Below are 21,259 nucleotides of genomic sequence, written 5' to 3' on the forward strand. Positions count from 1 at the left end.
CCCTGAGCTATGTGACTCCCACACGTCGCTCCCCATCCTCTCGTACTGGCATCTGTCGAGACGAGGATAGGGTGATCTTGTGTTAGCGGAAGAGAGCTCCTGATGTTGGTGTCTGAGAGCCACCACTTTAAGTCCTTCTTCATGTGCCGGGATATCAGTATCGTCTGATTCAGAGATGTCCCATCCCATTGTGCTAGGAAGCCCTGTTGTAGTGCTCTCCTGTGCCAACGTGACCAGGGGATCGTGGGTATAGTTGCGGACATTGTCCCCAATACCCTCATACATTCTCTCGCCTTCAGACGTCGGGAAAGAGCCACCTGGCGAACCCTCTGCTTCATAATCGGTATCTTTCCCTCCGGAAGGCGTACCTCGTTGTGACCTGTATGAAATCTCGCCCCCAGATAAATCAGGTCCTTCGTGGGTTCCAGCTGACTCTTGCGAAAATTTATTCGCCAGCCAAAGTCGGTCAATGTTTGAATCAAGATCTGTCTGTGTTGAAGCACTTGATCTCTTGATTTCCCCAGCAGTAGTATGTCGTCGAGATAGTGATAAGTTGGCGGAGTATGGCAATTACCTCCACTAACACCTTCGTAGATGTTCTTGGTGCAGTGTTTATGCCGAAAGGAAGGCATACAAATTGAAAATGATTCTCCTCGATTGCGAAGCGCAGATATCTTTGAAATGATGGCTGAATGGGGACGTGCACGTACGCGTCCTCCAGATCGATAGAGAGTAAATAGTCGTCTTTCTCCACTATCGAGATAATCATGTTCAGTGACTCCATCTTGAACTTCTCTAGCGCTATGAATGAGTTTAGGTACTTGAGATCTAACACCGGCCTCCACTCTCCCGACTTCTTTTGCACAAAGAACAGGTTTGAGTAAAAACCTTTGCCCTGCTCGTGTGGAGGAAAGTGAACTATTGCTTCCTTGTCTATGAGTCCCTGCAGGTATTCCTGCAATATCTTGATCCTCTCGGGTGACTTTGGTACCCTTGTGCGTTTGAAGAAGTTGAGAGGTGGACTTTTCTTGAACGTCCAGAAATGCCCGGTAGTTACAGTCCTCAAAACCCAGGGAGAGGAAATCCTCTCTGACCAAATGTGAGAAAAGAGCCGGAGTCTTGCACCCACCGGGCGTTCCTGGAGTATGCCACCGTCAAAAAGACTTCTTAGTGTTAGATGAAGCCGGAGTAGACTTTGGCTTTTGAGACTTATTTAGGTTATATTGGCCGGATTGCCAGTTACGTTTGAAGTTTCTCCCCGGTCTGTATGATCTGGCATTTCGATATCTGGCAGACTGTGACTGAGGCTGTTGTGTAAAACCTTGTCTACTAGGGCGTCTGTCCTGTGGGATTAGGCCCGATTTTCCGCCCGTCACTTTATTTATTGCGGAGTCCATCTTCTCTCCGAATAACGTTTTACCATCATACGGTATTTTACACCATAGCAATTTTGATGATGGGTCAGCGGACCAGGCTCTTAGCCAAAGTGCTCTTTTGGCCGTTATAGAAAAGAACATATTTCTAGATGCCGAACGTAAGATATCTATGGAGGCTTCTCCCACAAAGTCTCCCGATAATTTAAGATCTTCTATTAGTGATAGAAGGGTTTCTTTATCTGTGTCTTCCAGGATTGCCTGTTCCAATCCCTCGGACCAGTTGCGGATAGCCTTCCCTACAGACGTAAGGGCTATGGCAGGCTTGCAGATACCGCCCGACATAGTGTAAATCTTTTTTAAGTCTAAGTCTAGCTTTCGTTCCAAAGTGTCCTTAAATGATATTGCATCGTCTAAAGGCAGTGTAATGTGTTTCGCTAGACGCATCACTGACGCGTCTACGGGGGGGAGCGGTATCCAGCGGACCCGTTGTTGACTCGGGCAATGGGTACAATTTGGCCATTCTGTTTGTTAACGGAAGTCTTTTGTCTAACTTTTGCCACTCCTCCAATATTATGTCTTGAATTTCGTCCATCACTGGAAAGGTTGACTTCTCCTTGCTAAGGTGTTTATAATAACGTTTCTTTGGTTTTTTCTCTTTATCAATTTCCTCTGGCTCTTCCCATTGAATCGCTTCCTTTACTGCCCTGACAAAAGGCTCCACAAAGGCAAAATTGAATCAAACGTCATATTCCTCATCCACAGGATTGGAAGTGGATGGCCTATCCTGGCTTTCATTAGACGGTTGCACCGCCATACTAGCCACAAGGTTTTCCAAGGAATCCTGTACTGCCTTTTGAACTAACTCTGAGACATCCACTGGGGCTGGGTTATCCTCCTTTCCCAGCTCTTGGAAGCAGGTGGCGCACACCAATTTATTAGGCATGACTGGTTGTGCGCAGGCCCAGCAGGCTTTGGTATTTTGCCTGTCTGTGGGAGACCTTGATCTATGCGATCTAGTCGACTTGCTGTGCTTTGATTTCTTCCTATGTGACCTATCCTTGGAATGCGATCTCTCCTTAGAGTGCCTCCTGGAAGGGTGCGAGGATCTTCTTTTATCTCGTCCTCGAGAGCTGGATAAAAGTGAAATAGGATAGTATTATCTCGGATCTTTTCTTTCTAAAAATCTTCTTACTTACCCATCTTCCCCCCCTTACCTAAGATCATATTGCTGGTCTTTAGCGGGCTTGCGAGCGTCCATAAGTACGGCCACCAAGAAAGTACAGCAGCACGCTAGGAAAGATAGAGAGAGAGAGAGAGAGCCCTATAATGACTGCAATCGGAATGCTAATAGAAAGTAACAGTGCCAGAGCATCATGGTCTCTACATGTCTCAACACACACCTGAATCCAGAAATGAGTGGTAGGCGATGTATTCCTCCTCCGGCGTGGATCTCCGACAACAAGGGTCTCCCAGCCGCCATGGCGCTCCGCAGGATGTTCCTCTATATGTGCGTCCTATGCGTCATAGCGGCGCGACATGCGTCATCGCTGCGCCTTTCTCTAGCCGCCAATGCGCACGAGGGTTGTGGCTTGCGTATATCCGGCCGTGCGTTCCACCGCTAAGCGGAAGGGGCGGGGCAATACAAGCGAGCCCGAGCCTGGCTGGAACACACGCCGGGAGCGGCTAGAGGAGCCGGAATGCAGGGAGGAAACGGACGCAGCCCAGCCGAGCTATTAGCCCGGAGCAGGTAAATTAATTTTCGCACCAGTACCCTAAGTACATTTAGTACTCGATCGGGCAGGGCAAGGCGAGAGTAGCTGAACGGACCCCCTAAGACCAGCAGACTGGGGGTCAGAAAAAGCCATAACTCCATTAGAGATTATGCGGCTTTCTACAGGAATCAGACCTGCCAACATCCCACAAAAAAATCTTATGTGGTTGGTAAGGGGGTTAAAAAGTAAAAAAGTTTCTGCAGAGTACAAACCCTGCCAGTCCTATGAGGTGAGTGGACCAGAAAAAAAGACACCTGGGCGAGGAAAGGGAAAACACTTATAGATAACATGTCCTATGGGGTATGGGCCAATACCCGTAGTGCTGCCATGGAGGCTTGGGGAAAGAGATAAAAAGGGGAATTTCTTATTAGTGAGGGTCACAATGTAGTCACTTTCTGTCTGGACTGAGTCAGCCACGTACATACCTGATATTTAACTCTTTCAGACAGAGAAAGGAAAAAAGGAACACAGCATAGGTATTTGTGTGCTAGGCACTGTACATACACATGTCTATCTCATCATGTCACTTCGGGTATCCTTTAACCTCCTTGCCGGTCTAATTCCGCCGGCAAGGAGGCAGCGCAGCACTATTTTATTTATTTCTTTTTTTTAAATCATGTAGCGAGCCCAAGGCTCGCTACATGATAGCCGCTAAGCGGCGGCATCCCCCCACCCACTCCGATTGCCTTCGGCGATCAGAGTAAGCAGGAAATCTCATTCAGAACGGGATTTCCTGCAGGGCTTCCCCGGTTGCCATGGCGACGGGGCGGGATGACGTCATCCACGTCGGGACGTCACAGGGAATCCCGATCCGCCCCTCAGCACTGCCTGGCACTGATTGGCCAGGCTGCGCAGGGGTCTGGGGTGGGGGGGGGGGGCGACTTGGCGCGGCGGGTAGCGGCAAATCGGCGGCAGCAAATCGGCCCAGCGGGGCCTGAGAAATCCTCCTGCGCAGGTTACCCCGAGCTGAGCTCGGGATAACCGGCAAGGAGGTTAAGCACTTAGCTAACGGCAGTTGCTCAATCCAACTTCTAGAATAGGGCAAGCAGGTAGGAAAAGCGGCAAGCATCTTTGTATAGATTCTTTTTAGGGAGTGCTTTTGTAAAGAATAAATTAAATACTGAGAATCCCCCATAAAGAGATGGACTACTCAAAAACCTGTCTAATCCCCACCATAATCATATGTCTATGTATGTATCGTGTATGTTTCATCGTCTAGGGCCAATTAATGGGGAAGCCAATTAACTTAACTGTATGTTTTTGGGATGTGGGAGGAAACAGGAGAAAAGCCACGCAGACACGTGGAGAACATATAAACCAGTGCCCTGGCAGTGACCCAGTGCTGCAAGGTGGGGGTGCTAACCACTATGCCACTGTGCTGCATACATACATATAGTCCTAAGTATCAAGAAAGCTTCTTTCCTTCTAGGGTTGCCATTTTTATGTGAATAGTTTTTACAACAGAGTAACCAAGCAGCTCGGGGTGACCCAAAACCACAAGGAAAGTATAGGGAACTGAGAGAGACTGAAAAGCCCTCCTACTAAAAAGCAATGCTTAGTGTGGTTTACCTACCTAAAACAGAAGGTACTTATGATAATTCTTATAAGTTTTACAAGCAATTTATATGTGTTATGTTACAGAAAGTGGAAGGACTTTTTGTCATCAGCAAATAAGTATGTTATTAATAGACTTGCATGAATTTAGGGCTCTTTCACACTAGAGGCTGCGGTAGAAAAGGCTGAAAGTCAGCCTTTTGCTTAACGCCAATACATAGCGTTTTCAAAGCCTTTTGAAAGAGTTTTACAGCCCATATGAAAACGTCCTTTTTTTTTTCTTCTATAAAAATAAGTGAACAAGATAGCTGTAAAATGCTTTGAAAAGGCTTTGAAAACGCTGAAGTTGGCGTTTTCCATTGACTATCATTGAAACGCCAACAGCCAACTTCGGCTGTTAACAGCCCTGAAAAAGCTCCTGGGAGCGTTGAAACGCAACGCTCCAAAACGCCGAGTTAGATGTGAAAGGTAAAATGAAAGTCTATGGACTTTCTTTTACCTAGCAAAACGCCAACTTCGGCCGTGGCGTTAAAACGCCGAAAAATCCCTCTGGTGTGAAAGGGCCCTAGACATAAGTGGGTCCAATGCTCCCATTCCTGTATTTTGACAAATATTAAAAATATGTATAAATATTATAAATTCTAGCCCCCCTTATAGTGCGTTGCAGTGTTATAGTGTGCATCATAGGGTGACCCAGTTGTATAGTGCTTCTGAAGGTTCTTCACAGATTTCTCCTGAATGTGTATCCCAGCTTTCAAGTTCACCATCACCAAAAAAGTTTCTCCACTCCATAGGCAGCTTCCAGATGAATGCACTGTATCTGTATGTGTACTATGGAAAACTCTTTTGCATGCGTGTGTTCTGCTCAAAACCATAACCTTTCCAGTTATTTAGGTACTGAAGATGGCCAGCCTTTCTTTTAAAATTACTTCCACATCAAATTTCCCATGCTAGCCATAGTTACAAGAGGAGGCGTTAGTGCAACTTGACAAAAAAAAATCTTATTGAAAGCCTTGAAACACAAAAATTAAAGGGCCTTGCTCCATGGTAGACTAGTGGATCATACTTCTTACAGCTCTCTCTGGTAGTCTAGTGGTCAACTCTCCTTATAGTTTCACTAGTAGTTTGTTTTCTCCTCCTCTGTATAGCCCTCCCTGGTAGTCTAGTAGTCCCCTTCTTACAGCTCTCCCTGATAGACTAGTGGTGTCCCCTCCCTCTTACTGCTCTGACTGGTAGTATAGTGAAACCCCTCTTTTTATGGCTTTACCTGGTAGTCTAGTGGTCCCCCCTCCTTCTTATGGCTTTCCCTGGTAGTCTAGCGCCCCCCTCCTTATGGGTCTACCAGGTAGACTAGTGGGCACTAGTCTACTTTAGGGGAACCAGCAAGAAACCTCATAGGGAAATTCTGCTAGTGCACAGCACTCTCTCAAATGGCTAGGTTGTAGTAAACTACGCCCAGGCTTCTTGGCCATTCATTACGCTTTGTGCTGTAGAGGGTGCTGTGATTAGAGAACTGTTCCCTATGTTTCCTACACCTAAACTAGACTAGTGCCATCTATTGCCCCACCCCTTCTTACTACTCTCCATGGTAGTTTAGTGCCAGCTCTCCCTGGTAGACTAGTAGTCCCCTCTCCTTATTATGGGTCTCCCGGGTACTCTAGTGCCCCCCCCCCCCTTCTTACCGCTCTCCGTGGCAGTGTAGTGCCCCCCTCCTCTATCTTACATCTCTACCTGGTAGTTTAGAGGTCCCCCTCCTTCTGGTAGTCAAGTGGCCACTCTCTTTCTTACCGCTCTCTATGGTAGTCTAGTGCCTCCATCCTCCATATTACAGCTCTCCATGGTAGTCTAATGCTCCCTACAGTACTCCTTATTACAGCTCTCCCTGGTATTCTAGTGCTCCCTACAGTACTCCTTATTACAGCTCTCCCTGGTAGTCTAGTGCTCCCTACAGTACTCCTGATTACAGCTCTCCCTGGTAGTCTAGTGCTTCCTACAGTACTCGAGTCATTACAGCTCTTCCTGCTGGTCTAGTGCTTCCTACAGTACTCCTTATTACAGCTCTCCATGGTAGTCCAGTAACACACCCCCCCCCCCCCCCCCACGCACTTCTTATGGGACTCCCGGGTAGACTAGTGCCCCCCTCCTTCCCATAGGTATTCCAGGCCAAACACACACTCACACTGACACTCACTCTTCTTACAAGTTCTCCCTGGGTAGTCTTTCGGTCAACACTGCTTCTAAGCTCTAGTGCGCTCTCTTACAGCTCTCCCTTGCGCATAATGGCTGCAGCAAGCAATGCTATAAAGTATCCTCTCACCTCTGCCCGTGCCTGCGCTGGTCGCTCATACAGATACAGATGCTCCTGTATCGCATGTACCGAGTCCCGGCTTGATGACGTCATAAAGCCGAGACCCGTTACCTGCGAGTACAGGAGGCTCGCTGCAGTACGGGCTACGGGAGATCCACGGTCGCCGCAGGAGCAGGTAGAGGTGAGCGGAAACTTCGTTGCATCGCTTGCTGCAGCCTATATCTGCAGGCGGGGCGGGTGCCTCGGCAGCTTACTACACTATGCACCTGCCTAATAGAAGTCGTCTCCGGGTTATTGCGTGTTCTGTGTGTACACAAAGCAGGAGTATAGTGCATAAGTGCAAGCGCATCACTGGAGGACAAAGAGCATGAAAGTTCCTTGTACTGTTTTTTGTTTTTAAAGTAAAAGTTAGTTTCTCTGTTACGTGACTAAAGTGATATGCATTTCACTTGCTAACATGCATTTCACTTGCTAACATGCATACATTATTAAAAAGTGTTCTAGCAATATGATCTACAAACATCATATGAAACCCAGCAAATTATTTCATTAGTAAAGGGAGAGAACATTTATGAGAACTAATGACACAGATTCACTGCTGCCATCAGGTGGCGGGTCCCTGAACATACTAACTGAAACAATGAATTACAATGCAGTCCTCTATTCTAACAACCTAGTGTCCTATGCTTGACTTTTCTTTTAGTTTGGCACTGTTATTGGCCTGAGGAAGCGGGCTCGGACCCATAAAACGCATTGCCTGTTCTATCTCTAATAAAATCTTTTGCGCCATAAAAAGATTTTTCGTCATTGAGGTAAGCTACCTCATTTTCTTTATCGTTTTTAAACGCTTTTATTACACACCAGGGTGCCTCTTTAAACCATTTTGGGTATCATTCATAAAGCATTTCCGCATGCGGGAATGCTAAAAACAGCTGACTTTACCGACCACTCGGCAAAGTCAGCATTCATAAAGGCTCTTTCCGCATAAAAAAATGACACTACCGAGCAGAGTGATAAATCACCGCCTTGTGCGGTGATTATCGGAACAAATGTAGCATAATGTTTATTCATAAAGATCACCGCAAGCGGTGAGAGGTCGGGAAGTACCGCTCCCTGTGATGTGGCGATACCAATGCAAGTGAATGGAGACACACAGACCTCCCAGGCAGCTGCAGCAGAGCGGAACACGGAGAAATGTATCAACTCGGCAGCTTCTGTGTCTCCGCCTGCCTACCGCCAGCCTACCGCCTGCCTAGTTCGGGGAATCTCCGCACTGCTTCCGCACATGGATACTTTTTCATGAATGCCCACCCAGAAGTCTAAAACACCGCCAGCGGTGTTTTCCCGCACAGATTCTTTTTACCGACAAGCTGTTTATGAATGATACCCTTTGTGATTTGTATACCCCACACGCCACCCGTCTGAGGGGTGGAAGCAGAGTACCCGTGGTTTTACCACGGTGGAGACCTGTTTCCTATTTTTCTTCAAAGAGAGCGACCTCATCCAGGTCCCCGGTGACCTCCCCGAGTGGAGTCGGCTTTATTGTCTCCACCTGCTTCCTATGGTCGGTTGCCCCCCTGCAACCCACCTTTGTAAGTAGTTCTTTTACATTTCTTCCACTACCACATTGTAGTTACGTACTGCACAATCGGGCTCCCTTTTTTGTCTCCTGTGCCTTTTCTTAGAGGGTATTCTGACACCCACAGCCCACTACTCCTCACAAATTGTTTTGCCACTCTCTGGTTTATTTGCTGAACCCTTACCAATACAATGGGTTTTATAAAGTATTTTATTAACCCTTTGCACTTGTATGTCCCGCATAGCAGGACATACTTTTCCGTATGTCCCGTTATGCGGGACATCCCTGCAGCGGCGGTTTGTAGCGCATCGGGACCGCCGATCCCTGTGTGACCTTTCGTGGGCATGTAATAGTACATGCCCACACACATAGTGCCCCCTTACCGCATCCCGGAAGTCAGCGATCCCGACCGCAGGAAGTGACATTTATATTTAAATGTCACTTTTTTTTTCTGTGTTGTGTGTGTTACACCCAGGAAACTGTTTTTCAATTTACCATACCTTGGTTTCTCCTCTGCTACCAGCCAATAGAACATGCCAAACTGTCCAAATAAGGTATCAAATTAAATGTTATAATGTGTTCTTTAAAATAAGATATACCATGTTACGGTGTTATGTTCCATGTTAAAATGATAGAGTGTAAGAGGGAGAGCGCATGTCCTTAAAAAAAAACTCAGAGAGCAGAAACGACTTCCTTTAGGAAAGAACTCCGAGTGGAAAGGGTTAAAGGAAACCTTAAAGAGGAGCTGTTAGGTATAGGGTCTCAGAGAAAAAAAAACACATATATCTGTAGTTAAATATTGGCTGTACTTACATTACATATGCATTTCACTGTCCACGTTTGGATTTCACAGAATTTTTATATAGTATTTGCAGAGAATGATGCTCCTGACAGCTCATGGCAGGTTCCATGTTTGTCTGTCTCCTATGAAGCCAATTGTGATATCATATCCTCCCTGCTTCCTGATGATTCGACTCACAAAAAAGATCCTAATGGACAATACTACTGTGCAGTGAATATTAATTAGCCATGTGGCTAGGAACAATAGCGGACTCATGCAGTATACTCTAATGGAACATGTGCCCTGTGATTTTTCAGTGCTGGCTGCTGTTACAAGCTGCTGTAACATGAGCCTGTAACTTCTCACTGTGAAAGCAGCCTTAGGGCGTGATAGGGAAATAAAGGGGATGACCCAAGGTACTGCAGTGGGGAGAAGAGGCAGCCCCAGAATGCTTTGCAGTATCTGTTATGCGTCCTGCCGGCCTCCTTCAGAGCTTGGTAATAACCAGCCTTGCTGTTCAGCACACATCAAAGTAAGGCTCAACACACACCATACAATCTTGGTTGCACAGATTTACCAAATCTATGTAGTATAAGGGCCAACAGATTGAAAATACCTTGAATGATAGATTGGATAAGCTCTTATACTACATGAAAATGGTAAGATTGAACAACTTTAAGAGCTTAAGAGAGATTTTTAACTTTAGTATTGCCTTTTTGGCTTCCTTCTAAACTGTTTAACACAGGAGAATAGAGGTTTAAATTAGCTTTTGCAGCCTGACAGTTACTCTTTAAGATTGTAAAAAAAAAAGTTACCCTTACCCCCTGCAGCCGCCCTGTGCCTGCAGCGTTACCAAACGATACTCTGGTCCCCCGGCATGGCTCACTTTCATTTTGTTGATTTGCTGTCCACTGCGCCTGTGCGGCCCTGGCCGTGCCCATCCTCGTTCATTACAGATTCTCTCCTACTGCGCTTGCGTTAGAAGTGTGTATGAGGATGTGCGCGGCCAGGGCTGCGCAGGTGCGGTAGACGTCGACTTCCAAGTTGGGGAGAACAAAAGACAGTGAGGGACCATAGGATCGTTTGGTAATGTTGCAGGCAAAGGGCCGCTGCAGGGGGCTGGCAAAAGCCCCAGGTTGGGGAAACTCTGTCCGCTTTAAAGAAAACCTGTAATTTAGAAAAAGTCCCCTGGGGGGTACTTACCTCGTGAGGGGGAAGCCTCTGTATCCTCTGTTGTCCAGCTGCAGCCCCCCGAAGTGCAGCGATGTAAATATTTACCTTCTGGGATCCAGCACAGCGTACTAGCGGATCTCCCTTCGGGTTAAGGTGAAAATAGCTGAACCCGATCGATCCACTCTACATGGACAGGCGCAAGTCTTTTTATGACAGCGCAGTAGAGTGGATACAATCGGGTTCATCTATTTCCGCCTTACCCGAAGGAAGAGCCGCTACTGCGCCTGCGCTGGATCTCGGCAAGGTAAATAAATCGGCAATTCTCAAGCTTGTCGGGGGAGGATTGCGGGACGCTTCGGGGGAGCCAGTGCTGGACTGCCTGCAGGTACAGGAATGGGGGAAGCCTCATTGGGACCCTAAGGCTTCCCCCTCCCGAGGTGAGCACCCCCCAGGGGATGTTTTTTTTTTAGTACAGGTTTTCTTTAAATCCCAGCATTGTAACTCACTCTGTGTTACAAATGATTGTTTACTGTTATTATGGTATGTACTATATTTATATAATGCTGCCATGTTCTAATCTACACTACAGAGCAGATAGAACTATTGTGCTTCAGCGGAGCTAACAATCAAACCCCTATTATTAATATTGTCTAATGTCCCTACCATAGTTTTTGGGTGGAACCAATTCAGTTTTCAGCATGAAAAACATTTTTGAATGCTACACACCACCCAGGAATACAGGTAGGGATATTCTGGACAGTGTAGTAAATCTGACCTCAGGAAGCAGTTTCAAAGTAGGGACTGCAATAGTCTTCTTTTAGGTGACAGGGGTATTGGAATAAGCGGTCTCTTTATAACTTCAGTTATCGTTCAAATACAGAGTGTTATGTCTAAATAACACTTGACATCCTGTAATTCAGCTTTGACAAGTTCCCCGCTGTAGTGAGCTACTGTTACAAAGCATAAGGGAATAAAGGATTAGGAGAGAGGGAAAAAGAACAGTCACCACTCAGACACTGGAGGGGGCACTACAGGGGGCCAGCTACTGCAAGTGCTGACAGACTAGCAGGTGTCTTTTAAATGATGGCAATCATGTATACCCAGTGGTTGCACACATCTTTTACCTATATTTTTAGGCTGACACATTTTCTGCTGCTCCTTTGTAATATTTGGTACTTAGAACAAGTCAAATCACTAGACATAGGCTTTTCCATGCTCTGTGCTGGTACTTGGCTTGTAACATATCCTATTGGATATCTGTTGGCAATCTGCCACTACAGATGACTAAATGACCAACAAGAAGGAATGCTATTGTTCTGAACTTCATACTCAACCATCCTCAAACCAAAAAAAAAAGAGCAAGGTTCCCTTTTGTAACTTTGTAAGTAGCCCCGACTAGCTATAGCAGCTGGTAACAGGCAGAGAATCAGGAGCCTAGAACCAGGTTGGAGGATGGACATACAGTGCATGGATCCCGGGATGTGAGTAACAACTTTCGTTAGGCATTCTGCTTGTGCCCTGGGCAATGTCCAACTCTGCCCGCCCCTAGACGCACGCATGACCTAGAGATATGTGCACCAAGTGCGACTTTCAGCATCTGCCCAAAGTAATCACTTGACTACACTCACCTCTTGCCCTAAGGGCATGATCCGCTATGTGCTCACAGTACAATACTGGCAAGGGCCAGTTCCTTCCTATCCTCTGTGGGTTATAAATGGATGGGAAAGGAGTCTGGACCATTCATTGACTATTTAACCAAGTTGCATGCAGCTGACAGTCTAAATGGAAATCCCTGAATAATGCAAAAGTAGTTTAAATGCAATTATGCATCGCAAATTATGACATATTCCACACAATCACAATACGTATTAACAAATCTCAATCTTAAACTAGTGTTTTAAATACCAAAGTGTGATCAGACTTTTTAACACCTACATGATGTGGCCCCAGCTATACCTCACCTTTGCCCACAATCTGACAATATGGTTACATTAATCATAATAATAGTAAAATAATGAGAACCATTTTCCTTTCTTGTAGTGCATCACCTTAAACAACTGACTTCACATGTAGCCTAAATTGTTAAATATCCCCCCCCCCCCCCCCCTTCCCAAATGCCACTGTAAAGAGAGCAATGTAATTCACTTTACCTGTGGTTTTAATGTTATGGCTGATTATTAGACGTGTGCATGTGTAAAGTTAAAGATAATGGTATTACAGTGGCATTTGGGGTGGACAATTTAGCAGCATCAAGATGGTTGCATTTTGATTCCTCTTTTAGGTTGGGGCCACACTTGCTGAAAAGGGCATGCCGTTTTGCACAATGCAAATGCTTTTGAATGGTAATGCGTTCAATCGGAACACCAAGATTTTTCAGGTTTAAAAAACTGATTCCCTGCCACATAAAATTTCAATGTCCATATGATTCCCACAGACTGCCAGCAGGTGCAGGTGGGTGAGCCGAATGTGAAAATGCACAGAAAATGTGAAAAATTGTCTGTACAAGCATAGTCTCTTCTTTACAGGTGAACTGAGTTCAGAGGCCGATGGCTAGGATTATTCTAACATCAGTAATTATAGCTAACGGTTACAATTTTAAACATAAATGATTTGTTTGGAAAAGTATTAAAAATTTTAGGGTGCCCACTAATGATGCAATCTTGATTATACAATCTTACCAATTCTTTGTAGTAAAAGGGTAATCTAAAGCTGGGTCTACACATGCCGATTTTTCTTATCAATCGATCCGACAGGTCCGATCTCGCCGTGGTCGATTCCCCGCGAGCGGACAATAGTGGGGAATCGAGTGGAAGATAAGCGGCGCCAGCGGGGTCGAGCGGGTATCGAATCCGACGCACGCGCAGACGAGCGGGGATGCGGCGGGTACGCGCGGGGATGCGGAAGAGTCGATCCGGCGGCTAATCGAGCCGCCGGATCGCTCCGTCTAGATCCAGCTTTAGTAAATAAACTTTAAATAGATACTTCAGGTATTCACTGATATTGCACAGAAGTGGAAAGATTGTACAATCAACAATGGCCTCAGTTCACTAAGCTTATCTCCTGTCTTTAATAACATTTCTAGAGTTATCCCCATGGTGATAAGGCATGTCGTATTCAGGAAACATTTTACCTCAGGCAAACCTAAAGTTAACGCTTCAATCCTTAAAATAACTCCAGAATTCTAAAGTTAAAGACAGGCTGTTAATTAACTGCATGTGAAAATAACTACAGAGGAGGTAACTTAAAGAATGAAGAGATAAAATAACTCTCTCGCTGTGTGGTGGCAAGTTCTCTTTTGCCTTATTATCTCCAGTATGATCTTAGTGAATTGAGGCCATTGTATCATTAATACATGACCTTTACATACATGACAAATAATATACAGTGGGATGGCCTTGTTAATTGTCATGATTTTCCTGTATAAATCGTTGGTTGTTATGATAAAAAATGTCAGTTAAATATATCATATAGGAGACACACACAGTGATATTTTAGAAGTTAAATTACGTTTATTAGATTTACAGAAAGTGCGCAATAATTGTTTAAATACAATTAGGCAGGTGCATAAATTTGGGCACTGTTGTCATTTTATTGATTCCAAAATCTTTAGATCTAATTATTGCAACTTGAATTGGCTCTGTAAGCTCAGTGGCCCCTGACCTACATACACACGTGAATCCAGTTATGAGAAAGAATATTTAATGGGGTCAGTTGTAAAACAACTCTCAAATGACCTGAAGACAAAGATTGTTCACCATCATGGTTTAGGGGAAGGATACAGAAAGCTGTCTCTGAGATTTCAGCTGTCTGTTTCCACAGTTAGGAACATGTTGAGGAAATGGAAGACCACAGGCTCAGTTCAAGTTAAGGCTCGAAGTGACAGACCAAGAAAAATCTCGGATAAACAAAAGCAATAAATAGTGAGAATAGTCAGAGTCAACCCACAGACCAGCACCAAAGACCTACAACATCATCTTGCTGCAGATGAAATCACTGTGCATCGTTCAACCATTCGGTGTACTTTACACAAGGAGACGCTGTATGCAAAGGTGATGCAGAGAAAGCCTTTTCTCCGCCCACAGCCTAAACAGAGCCACTTGAGGTATGCTAAAGCACATTTGGACAAGCCAGCTTCATTTTGGAAAGGTGCTGTGGACTGATGAAACTAAAATTGAGTTATTTGGGCATAACAATGGATGTTATGCATGGAGGAAAAACACAGCATTCCAAGAAAAACATCTGCTACCTACAGTAAAATATGGTGGTGGTTCCATCATGCTGTGGGGCCAGTGGAGGGACTGGGAATCTTGTCAAAGTTGAGGGACGCATGGATTCCACTCCGTATCAGCAGATTCTGGAGACCAATGTCCAGGAATCAGTGACAAAGCTGATGCTGCGCCGGGGCTGAATCTTTCAACAAACAACAACCCTAAACACTGCTTAAAATCCACTAAGGCATTCATGCAGGGGAACAAGTACAACGTTCTGGAATGGCCATCTCAGTCCCCAGACCTGAATATAATTGAAAATCTGTGGTGTGAATTAAAGAGTGCTGTCCATGCTCGAAAGCTATCAAACCTGAATGAGCTAGAGATGTTTTGTAAAGAGCAATGGTCCAAAATACCTTCAACCAGAATCCAGACTCTCATTGGAACCTGCAGGAAGCGTTTAGAGGCTGTAATTTCTGCAAAAGGAGGATCTACTAAATATTGATTTCATTTCTTTTTGTGGTGCCCAAATATATGCACCTGCCTAATTTCGTTTAACCACTTGCCGACCGCACACTCATACCGTGCGGCGGCAAAGTGGTAGCTGGAGGACCAGCGACGCAGTTCTGCGTCGCCAGGTGCCTACCTAATTAATCAGGAAAGGCCGCTCGCGCGAGCGGCCGTTTCCTGTCAGATCACGGAGCGGGTCTCCGTGAATAGCCTGCGAGCCGCTGATTGCGGCTCGCAGACTAAATGTAAACGTAGGAGACGTATGTCTCCTTTGTTTACATTGTACGGCGCTGCTGCGCAGCAGCGCCGTAAGGCAGATCGGCAATCCCCGGCCAATCAGCGGCCGGGGATCGCCGCCATGTGACAGGGGACGTCCTGTCACAGGCTGCACAGGACGGATAGCGTCCTGTGCAGCCTCGATCACCAGGGGGCAAGGTAGGAGAGGGAGAAGCAGAATTTCGCCGCGGAGGGGGGCTTTGAGGTGCCCCCCCCAGCAACAATACAGCCAGCAGGAGCGATCAGACCCCCCCTGCACATCATCCCCATAGGGGGGAGAAAAGGGGGGGGCGATCTGATCGCTCAGCATACACCCTGAACTGTGCTGGGGGCTGCAGAGCCTACCCAGCACAGATCACAAAAAACAGCGCTGGTCCTTAAGGGTGGGTCCTCAAGTGGTTAAACAGTCATTGTGCACTTTCTGTAAATCCAATAAACTTAATTTCACTTCTCAAATATCACTGTGTGTGTCTTCTATATAATATATTTAACTGCCATTTTTTATTGTAACAACCAATGATTTATACAGGAAAATCATGACAATTAACGAGGTTGCCCAAACTTTCACTTCCCACTGTATCATTTTTAAATTGGTCATTTTGTAATACTGCCCCTTTAAGGCAAATATCAGTCATCAGTCCCTGCTCACCTTTCCCACAGACATCACCTGCAGTCTACGAGTCCCTGCTTGCACTGTTATTGATGTGCTAGCCGCCTCCAGGGGCATCCAGCTGCTGCTGTGTACATTAGTGTTTAACCCACATGGTCACATGCTTTTCACACTCCACACTCAGGCAGTCCCCTTACTTTAAAGTCTGGAAATTGCTGCTAACAAAACAACACAGGCTATACATTATCAGGTAAAAAATAAACAAAAGGATAAAGCTATGAAATAGCAGTAATGAGAGAAAGGAAGTGTTGCATCCCACATGACATCCTGATAAGATATAGTACAAATTACAGACTTTGTAGCATTTGCTCCATGAAATCTGGCCTCCAGCCAGTTCCTAGTGAGCCATTCATAGTGACACACGACGAGTCTGGCATAGCCCTATCGTACAATGCCACAAGCGGCAGATACACAAACACATCTGCTCTTGCATATGCCTTCAGAGATGATTAGATGGAGATAATGATCAATGAGCGTGTGTTCACACTGCTAGTGTGAGCTGATCTCTGTCCTCATTTGACTTTTTCCCAAATGTCACATTCATAAATAACTATTAAGTACATTTGTAGAATCGGCAGCTGAATATGACATCTTAAAGACTATAGTATCTCTATTCATGTTAGCAAGTCTGAGTTTTGTTATCAGGATATAAACAATAGCAGCACAGCATAGTAAACTGACGCTCATCTGAACACATTCTGTTTGAGGAGGCTGGTGTAGCATATTACACACTACGGCTAGCGTATCTTACACAGAGCCTTTTAACAATGACACAAAGTATATAGAACTGAAAGGCAGGATTAAAGCAGCAGCCAATGGTAAGGTAGATCACAGTGACCAATCAGTGTAACTAGGATGAGCCAATAGGAAGGATCTTTGTTTACACCATATGGAAAGTGAGATGTAATGAAGCAGAATAAGCTGTAAAAGACTCATTTTAATAGGTGTTTGTTATGTTTTTTCTATGGTAATGTGTGTCTGTCATTTGCAGTCCTACCCTCCCCTGTGATGGAAGCACCCAGCCAGCTCCAACAGCCAGGCAGCAGCTGCAGGAGGAGGTGGATACAACAAAGGCAGCAGCACTAGTACAGTAACAATAGAAGCAGCACAGCCAGCGTCTAGTGAGTTTCCTTCTGTCTTCCTACAATGCTTATACATAAAGCCACTAAGTGCTTCTGTCTTTAGGTATTAGCAGGTACGGACCAGAAGAGTGCTGCAAAACCCCTGTATGCTTTTCCATATAGACTGATGTTAGTCTGTAGATTGCTGTTTTCATGTCTCCTTTGTGACCCCCCCCCCCCCCCCCCCCTCTAGCTTCTCAGTATCATACAATATGTGCCAGGTCATCTGTACAGCTGAAGAGAGTTCAGCCTCTAGTGCACTTTAATATGAGACAGATGATCACAGGATTATATCAGGTATGATATAGCTTCCGCACACAGAAATGTGCTATAAATATATTTACCATTTACCGTACATACTTCGACCATTTGTATTTATCTTTTTTTTATTTATTGTGTATTTAATACCGACCTCTTCCACAGCGCTTTACAGAGTTTATAGTCATTTCATTATTAGTCCCTCAGAGAGGCTCAAAATCGAATTCCAATCATCATATTCTAAGACTGTTTAGTTTGTGTGTATGGGGAGGGAAGGCAGTAAACCATCCATATATATCTGAAAGGAAGCTGGAGAGCATTGAGGACAAAATCCATACAAACATGAAGAGAACATACAAACTCCATGCATATTTATGGAGGTTCAACAGACTTTGTAACTGCTTTTCCGTCATCTGAAATATATTCTTAGCAATAGGGGGCTGCAAACACAACCTATACGTAAGTTTCATTAAGCATACATCTAAGTTTACATACAATTTTAAATTAGTGTGACTTTCAGGTTTTTGTTACCTGTTTGCTGTGCTATTTTCATGATGGTTCTTTCTTACTTAGAGTTTACATTTCACCTCTGTTGGTGAACGTCAGGGCAGACATTTCACACTGTATCTTTGCTGGAAGCTCACAACAGTAGGCTTGGTTTACCCTAGATCCACTGTTGTATGATGCACAAATATGGGTGAGACAAAGCTGGCAATTTGTTTAGGTATGACACCAATCCATTTTTGATGTTTCTGTTTTTGACGTGAAATGCTGCTGCTACTACTAATAATAATAATTCCTTTTTTTGTCTAGCGCCTTTCTCCTGTCAGACTCAAAGCGCTTGTGAGGCAGCCACTAGAGCGCACTCAGTAGGCAGTAGCAGGGTTAGGGAGTCTTGCCCAAAGAACTCCTTACTGAATAGGTGCTGGCTTACTGAATAGGAAGAGCCGAGATTTGAACCCAGGTCTCCTATGTCTGAGGCAGAACCCTTCACCATCCAGCCACTACTAATAGATGAACTATGACTTAAAGAGACACTGAAGCTAAAAAAATATATGATGTAATGAATTGTATGTGTAGTATGGATACTTACTAGAACATTATAATCTCATTTATTTTTTTCCAGTTATATAGTTGTTTTTTTATAACATTGCATAATTCTCTAATATTTGCAGTTTACATTCTAAATGATTTTACAGAGCAGGCTAGTGACCTTTTGAACTGTTCTCTGCAGGGGAAAAAAAACAATACAGTGCCAGACACTTGAGATAACAAGCTTCAGACGACAGAGCTCTCTGCAACTTTGAAAGTCCTGGAGCTCAATAGCTCTTTTGCATAGATAACAATTGGAGTTTCTTAACTCTTCTTGTACTGGAAACAATATTAGACTTATGTCTCTTGTCCTAATGTTTTATTTCTTTGCTGTACTACACATACAAATCATTATATACATTTTTTTTTGTTTTGCTTTAGTGTCTCTTTAATGGCAGGAATATGTATTTTAATTCATTTACAGTATATAGCAGCAACAAATGATCAAAAATCTATGGTGCTCATCAGAACTAGGGATGATGAATGATATGCAGATGTATGTACATGTTTATGAAAATATATGCAGCTTGGAAATGGACCAATCAATTGAAACCTGGGTGAGACTTGATTGGTCCATTTTCAAGCTGCATATATTTGCATACCAATTTACGTAAATCTGCATGAACTCCGAAATATTTGCATATCATTGAGCATCCCTAATCAGGAATTGTGCAGAGACAGCCCAGACCACCAATGAATAAAAGAGTGAATGTTATCGACCAGATGTAACACATTATACATATGTAGATTTGAGGCATTGTAAACCACAGCATGTATATCAGAGTAACACACACTCTGATGAAGAACCCAATCACAGTTCAAAACGCGTAGGTGAGTGAAGCTTAGGCTGGCCACTGAGCTCAGCTACATATCTACATATGGATAATGTGTTACATCTGTTCGATAACATTCACTCTTTTATTCATTGGCAATGGGCAAGGGAGCCCGCATGTTTGACCAGCATGTATATGGGGGAAGCCGATACATTAGTCAGATATCCAGACTGCTGAATTGTCTTGACCAAGTGTAACTTGCACTGTTTTTATCTCTACCGCTCCGATTCAGTCATGTGGCACACTGTTGTCCATCGGCCCCCCTCTATAGCAGCAGTAGGTGTCACTAACCTGTAGGGTCCTTGACCCTAATTAAGTAGATGCCTACAAAGGCCTCGATTCATAAAGCATTACCGCATGCAGTAATGCAGAAAACAGCTTACTTTACTGAGCACTTAGCAAAATGTCAATTCATAAACCCTGTTACCGCATGGAAAGCTGAAATTCCCGAGCAGTGAGGTAAATTACCGCCTTGTGCGGTGAACACCTCTAACAGATGTCAGTAAATGTCAATTCATAAAGATTAGAACAGGCCGGTAATGGCACGGAGAATACCGCCTCCTATGAAGAGGTGATAAGACAGCGATAGGTGCAGGGATTGTTCTGAGAGTAATGTTCTGAGAGTAACGTTCCTGTGCAAAAGCAAACTTAAGGTAGTGGTTCCATTGTGATTTAGGCAGTTAGTAACAGAGAATGCATTGTAACTGTGGAGGCAAGGATGGATCACACTTGCATATCTGCAAATTCTGGGTGCCAGAATCAAACAGTCAACTAAGAAGTGGAGGCTAATGCAGATTGCCTTCTACAAGACAGTAGACCTAAACATACCTAAAAATTCACCATGAGCTGCTTGAACAAAAGCCAGCTAAAAGTTTTATTTGGGTAGATGTTAAACTCATATAAAATTGTTGTTTTGTAGGTGTGTGAGCATACAGGATGGTGAAGCGTATACGTTGTGATGAACATGTAAAATGGCATCATCGGATACTTTGGATCAAGACATTCTACTGTTCTGCCTTTCACCATTCTGGGCCAGGTGCTTAGTTGGAGTTCTGTCCTTTATGTGCTTCGTAAACAGTTATAATGGCAATTTTGTGTTTGATGACTCTGAAGCCATCATCAATAACAAGGTGAGTGCTGACTTATTTCATCACCTGTGTTACAGAACATACTTTCTTAAAGGACAAATATCTGATTCAAGTACAATTTATTGTGCTAGCAAAGTGTAGCGCAAGTATACATATACATGCGCTACACTTTGCTAGCACAATAACAATAAACTGTACGTGTGTGTGTGTGTGTGTGTGTGTGTGTGTGTGTGTGTGTATGTATATATGTATATATATATATATATATATATATATATATATATATATATATATATATATATATATATATATATATATATATATAATTCCTTCAGTCTCCCAGCGGCGAGCGGGACCCGGAAGCGATTGGCAGTGATAGGCTGAAGCCTTTCACGGCCGATTGCTCTGACGGGGGGGGGGGTAAAAAAAAATAGGCATTTTTATTAATAAAAATATAAGAAAAATATTTACTAAAAAATAAATAAAAATAAATAAACATTGGGGGAGCGATCAGACCCCACCAACAGAGAGCTCTGTTGGTGGGGAGAAAAGGGAGGGAAGAATCACTTGTGTGCTGAGTTGTGCTGCCCTGCAGCAAGCCCTTAAAGCTGCAGTGGCCTCTTTAGTTAAAAATGGCCAGGTCACTAGGGGGTTTAACCC

General features: G+C 44.3%; 1 protein-coding gene across 4 annotated transcripts in view; it reads left to right on the forward strand.

Annotated features, from left to right (window-relative positions):
* The window catches only part of TMTC4 (transmembrane O-mannosyltransferase targeting cadherins 4), a 105,677-nt gene that overhangs the window by 2,661 nt on the left and 81,757 nt on the right, over positions 1-21,259 (forward strand). For 2 of the 4 annotated variants that reach the window (XM_068267989.1, XM_068267992.1), the window contains exons 1-3: positions 7,102-7,191; positions 17,199-17,328; positions 20,431-20,641. In XM_068267989.1, the coding sequence (XP_068124090.1) occupies positions 20,483-20,641 (159 nt within the window). In that variant the 5' untranslated portion in view covers positions 7,102-7,191; positions 17,199-17,328; positions 20,431-20,482. Of the gene's footprint in view, positions 1-7,101; positions 7,192-17,081; positions 17,111-17,198; positions 17,329-20,430; positions 20,642-21,259 lie in introns of those variants that run through there. The other 2 variants (XM_068267991.1, XM_068267990.1) reach the window with 2 other exon arrangements.

The sequence above is a fragment of the Hyperolius riggenbachi genome, chromosome 2 (genome assembly GCF_040937935.1).
Source record: "Hyperolius riggenbachi isolate aHypRig1 chromosome 2, aHypRig1.pri, whole genome shotgun sequence".
Lineage (NCBI taxonomy): Eukaryota > Metazoa > Chordata > Amphibia > Anura > Hyperoliidae > Hyperolius > Hyperolius riggenbachi.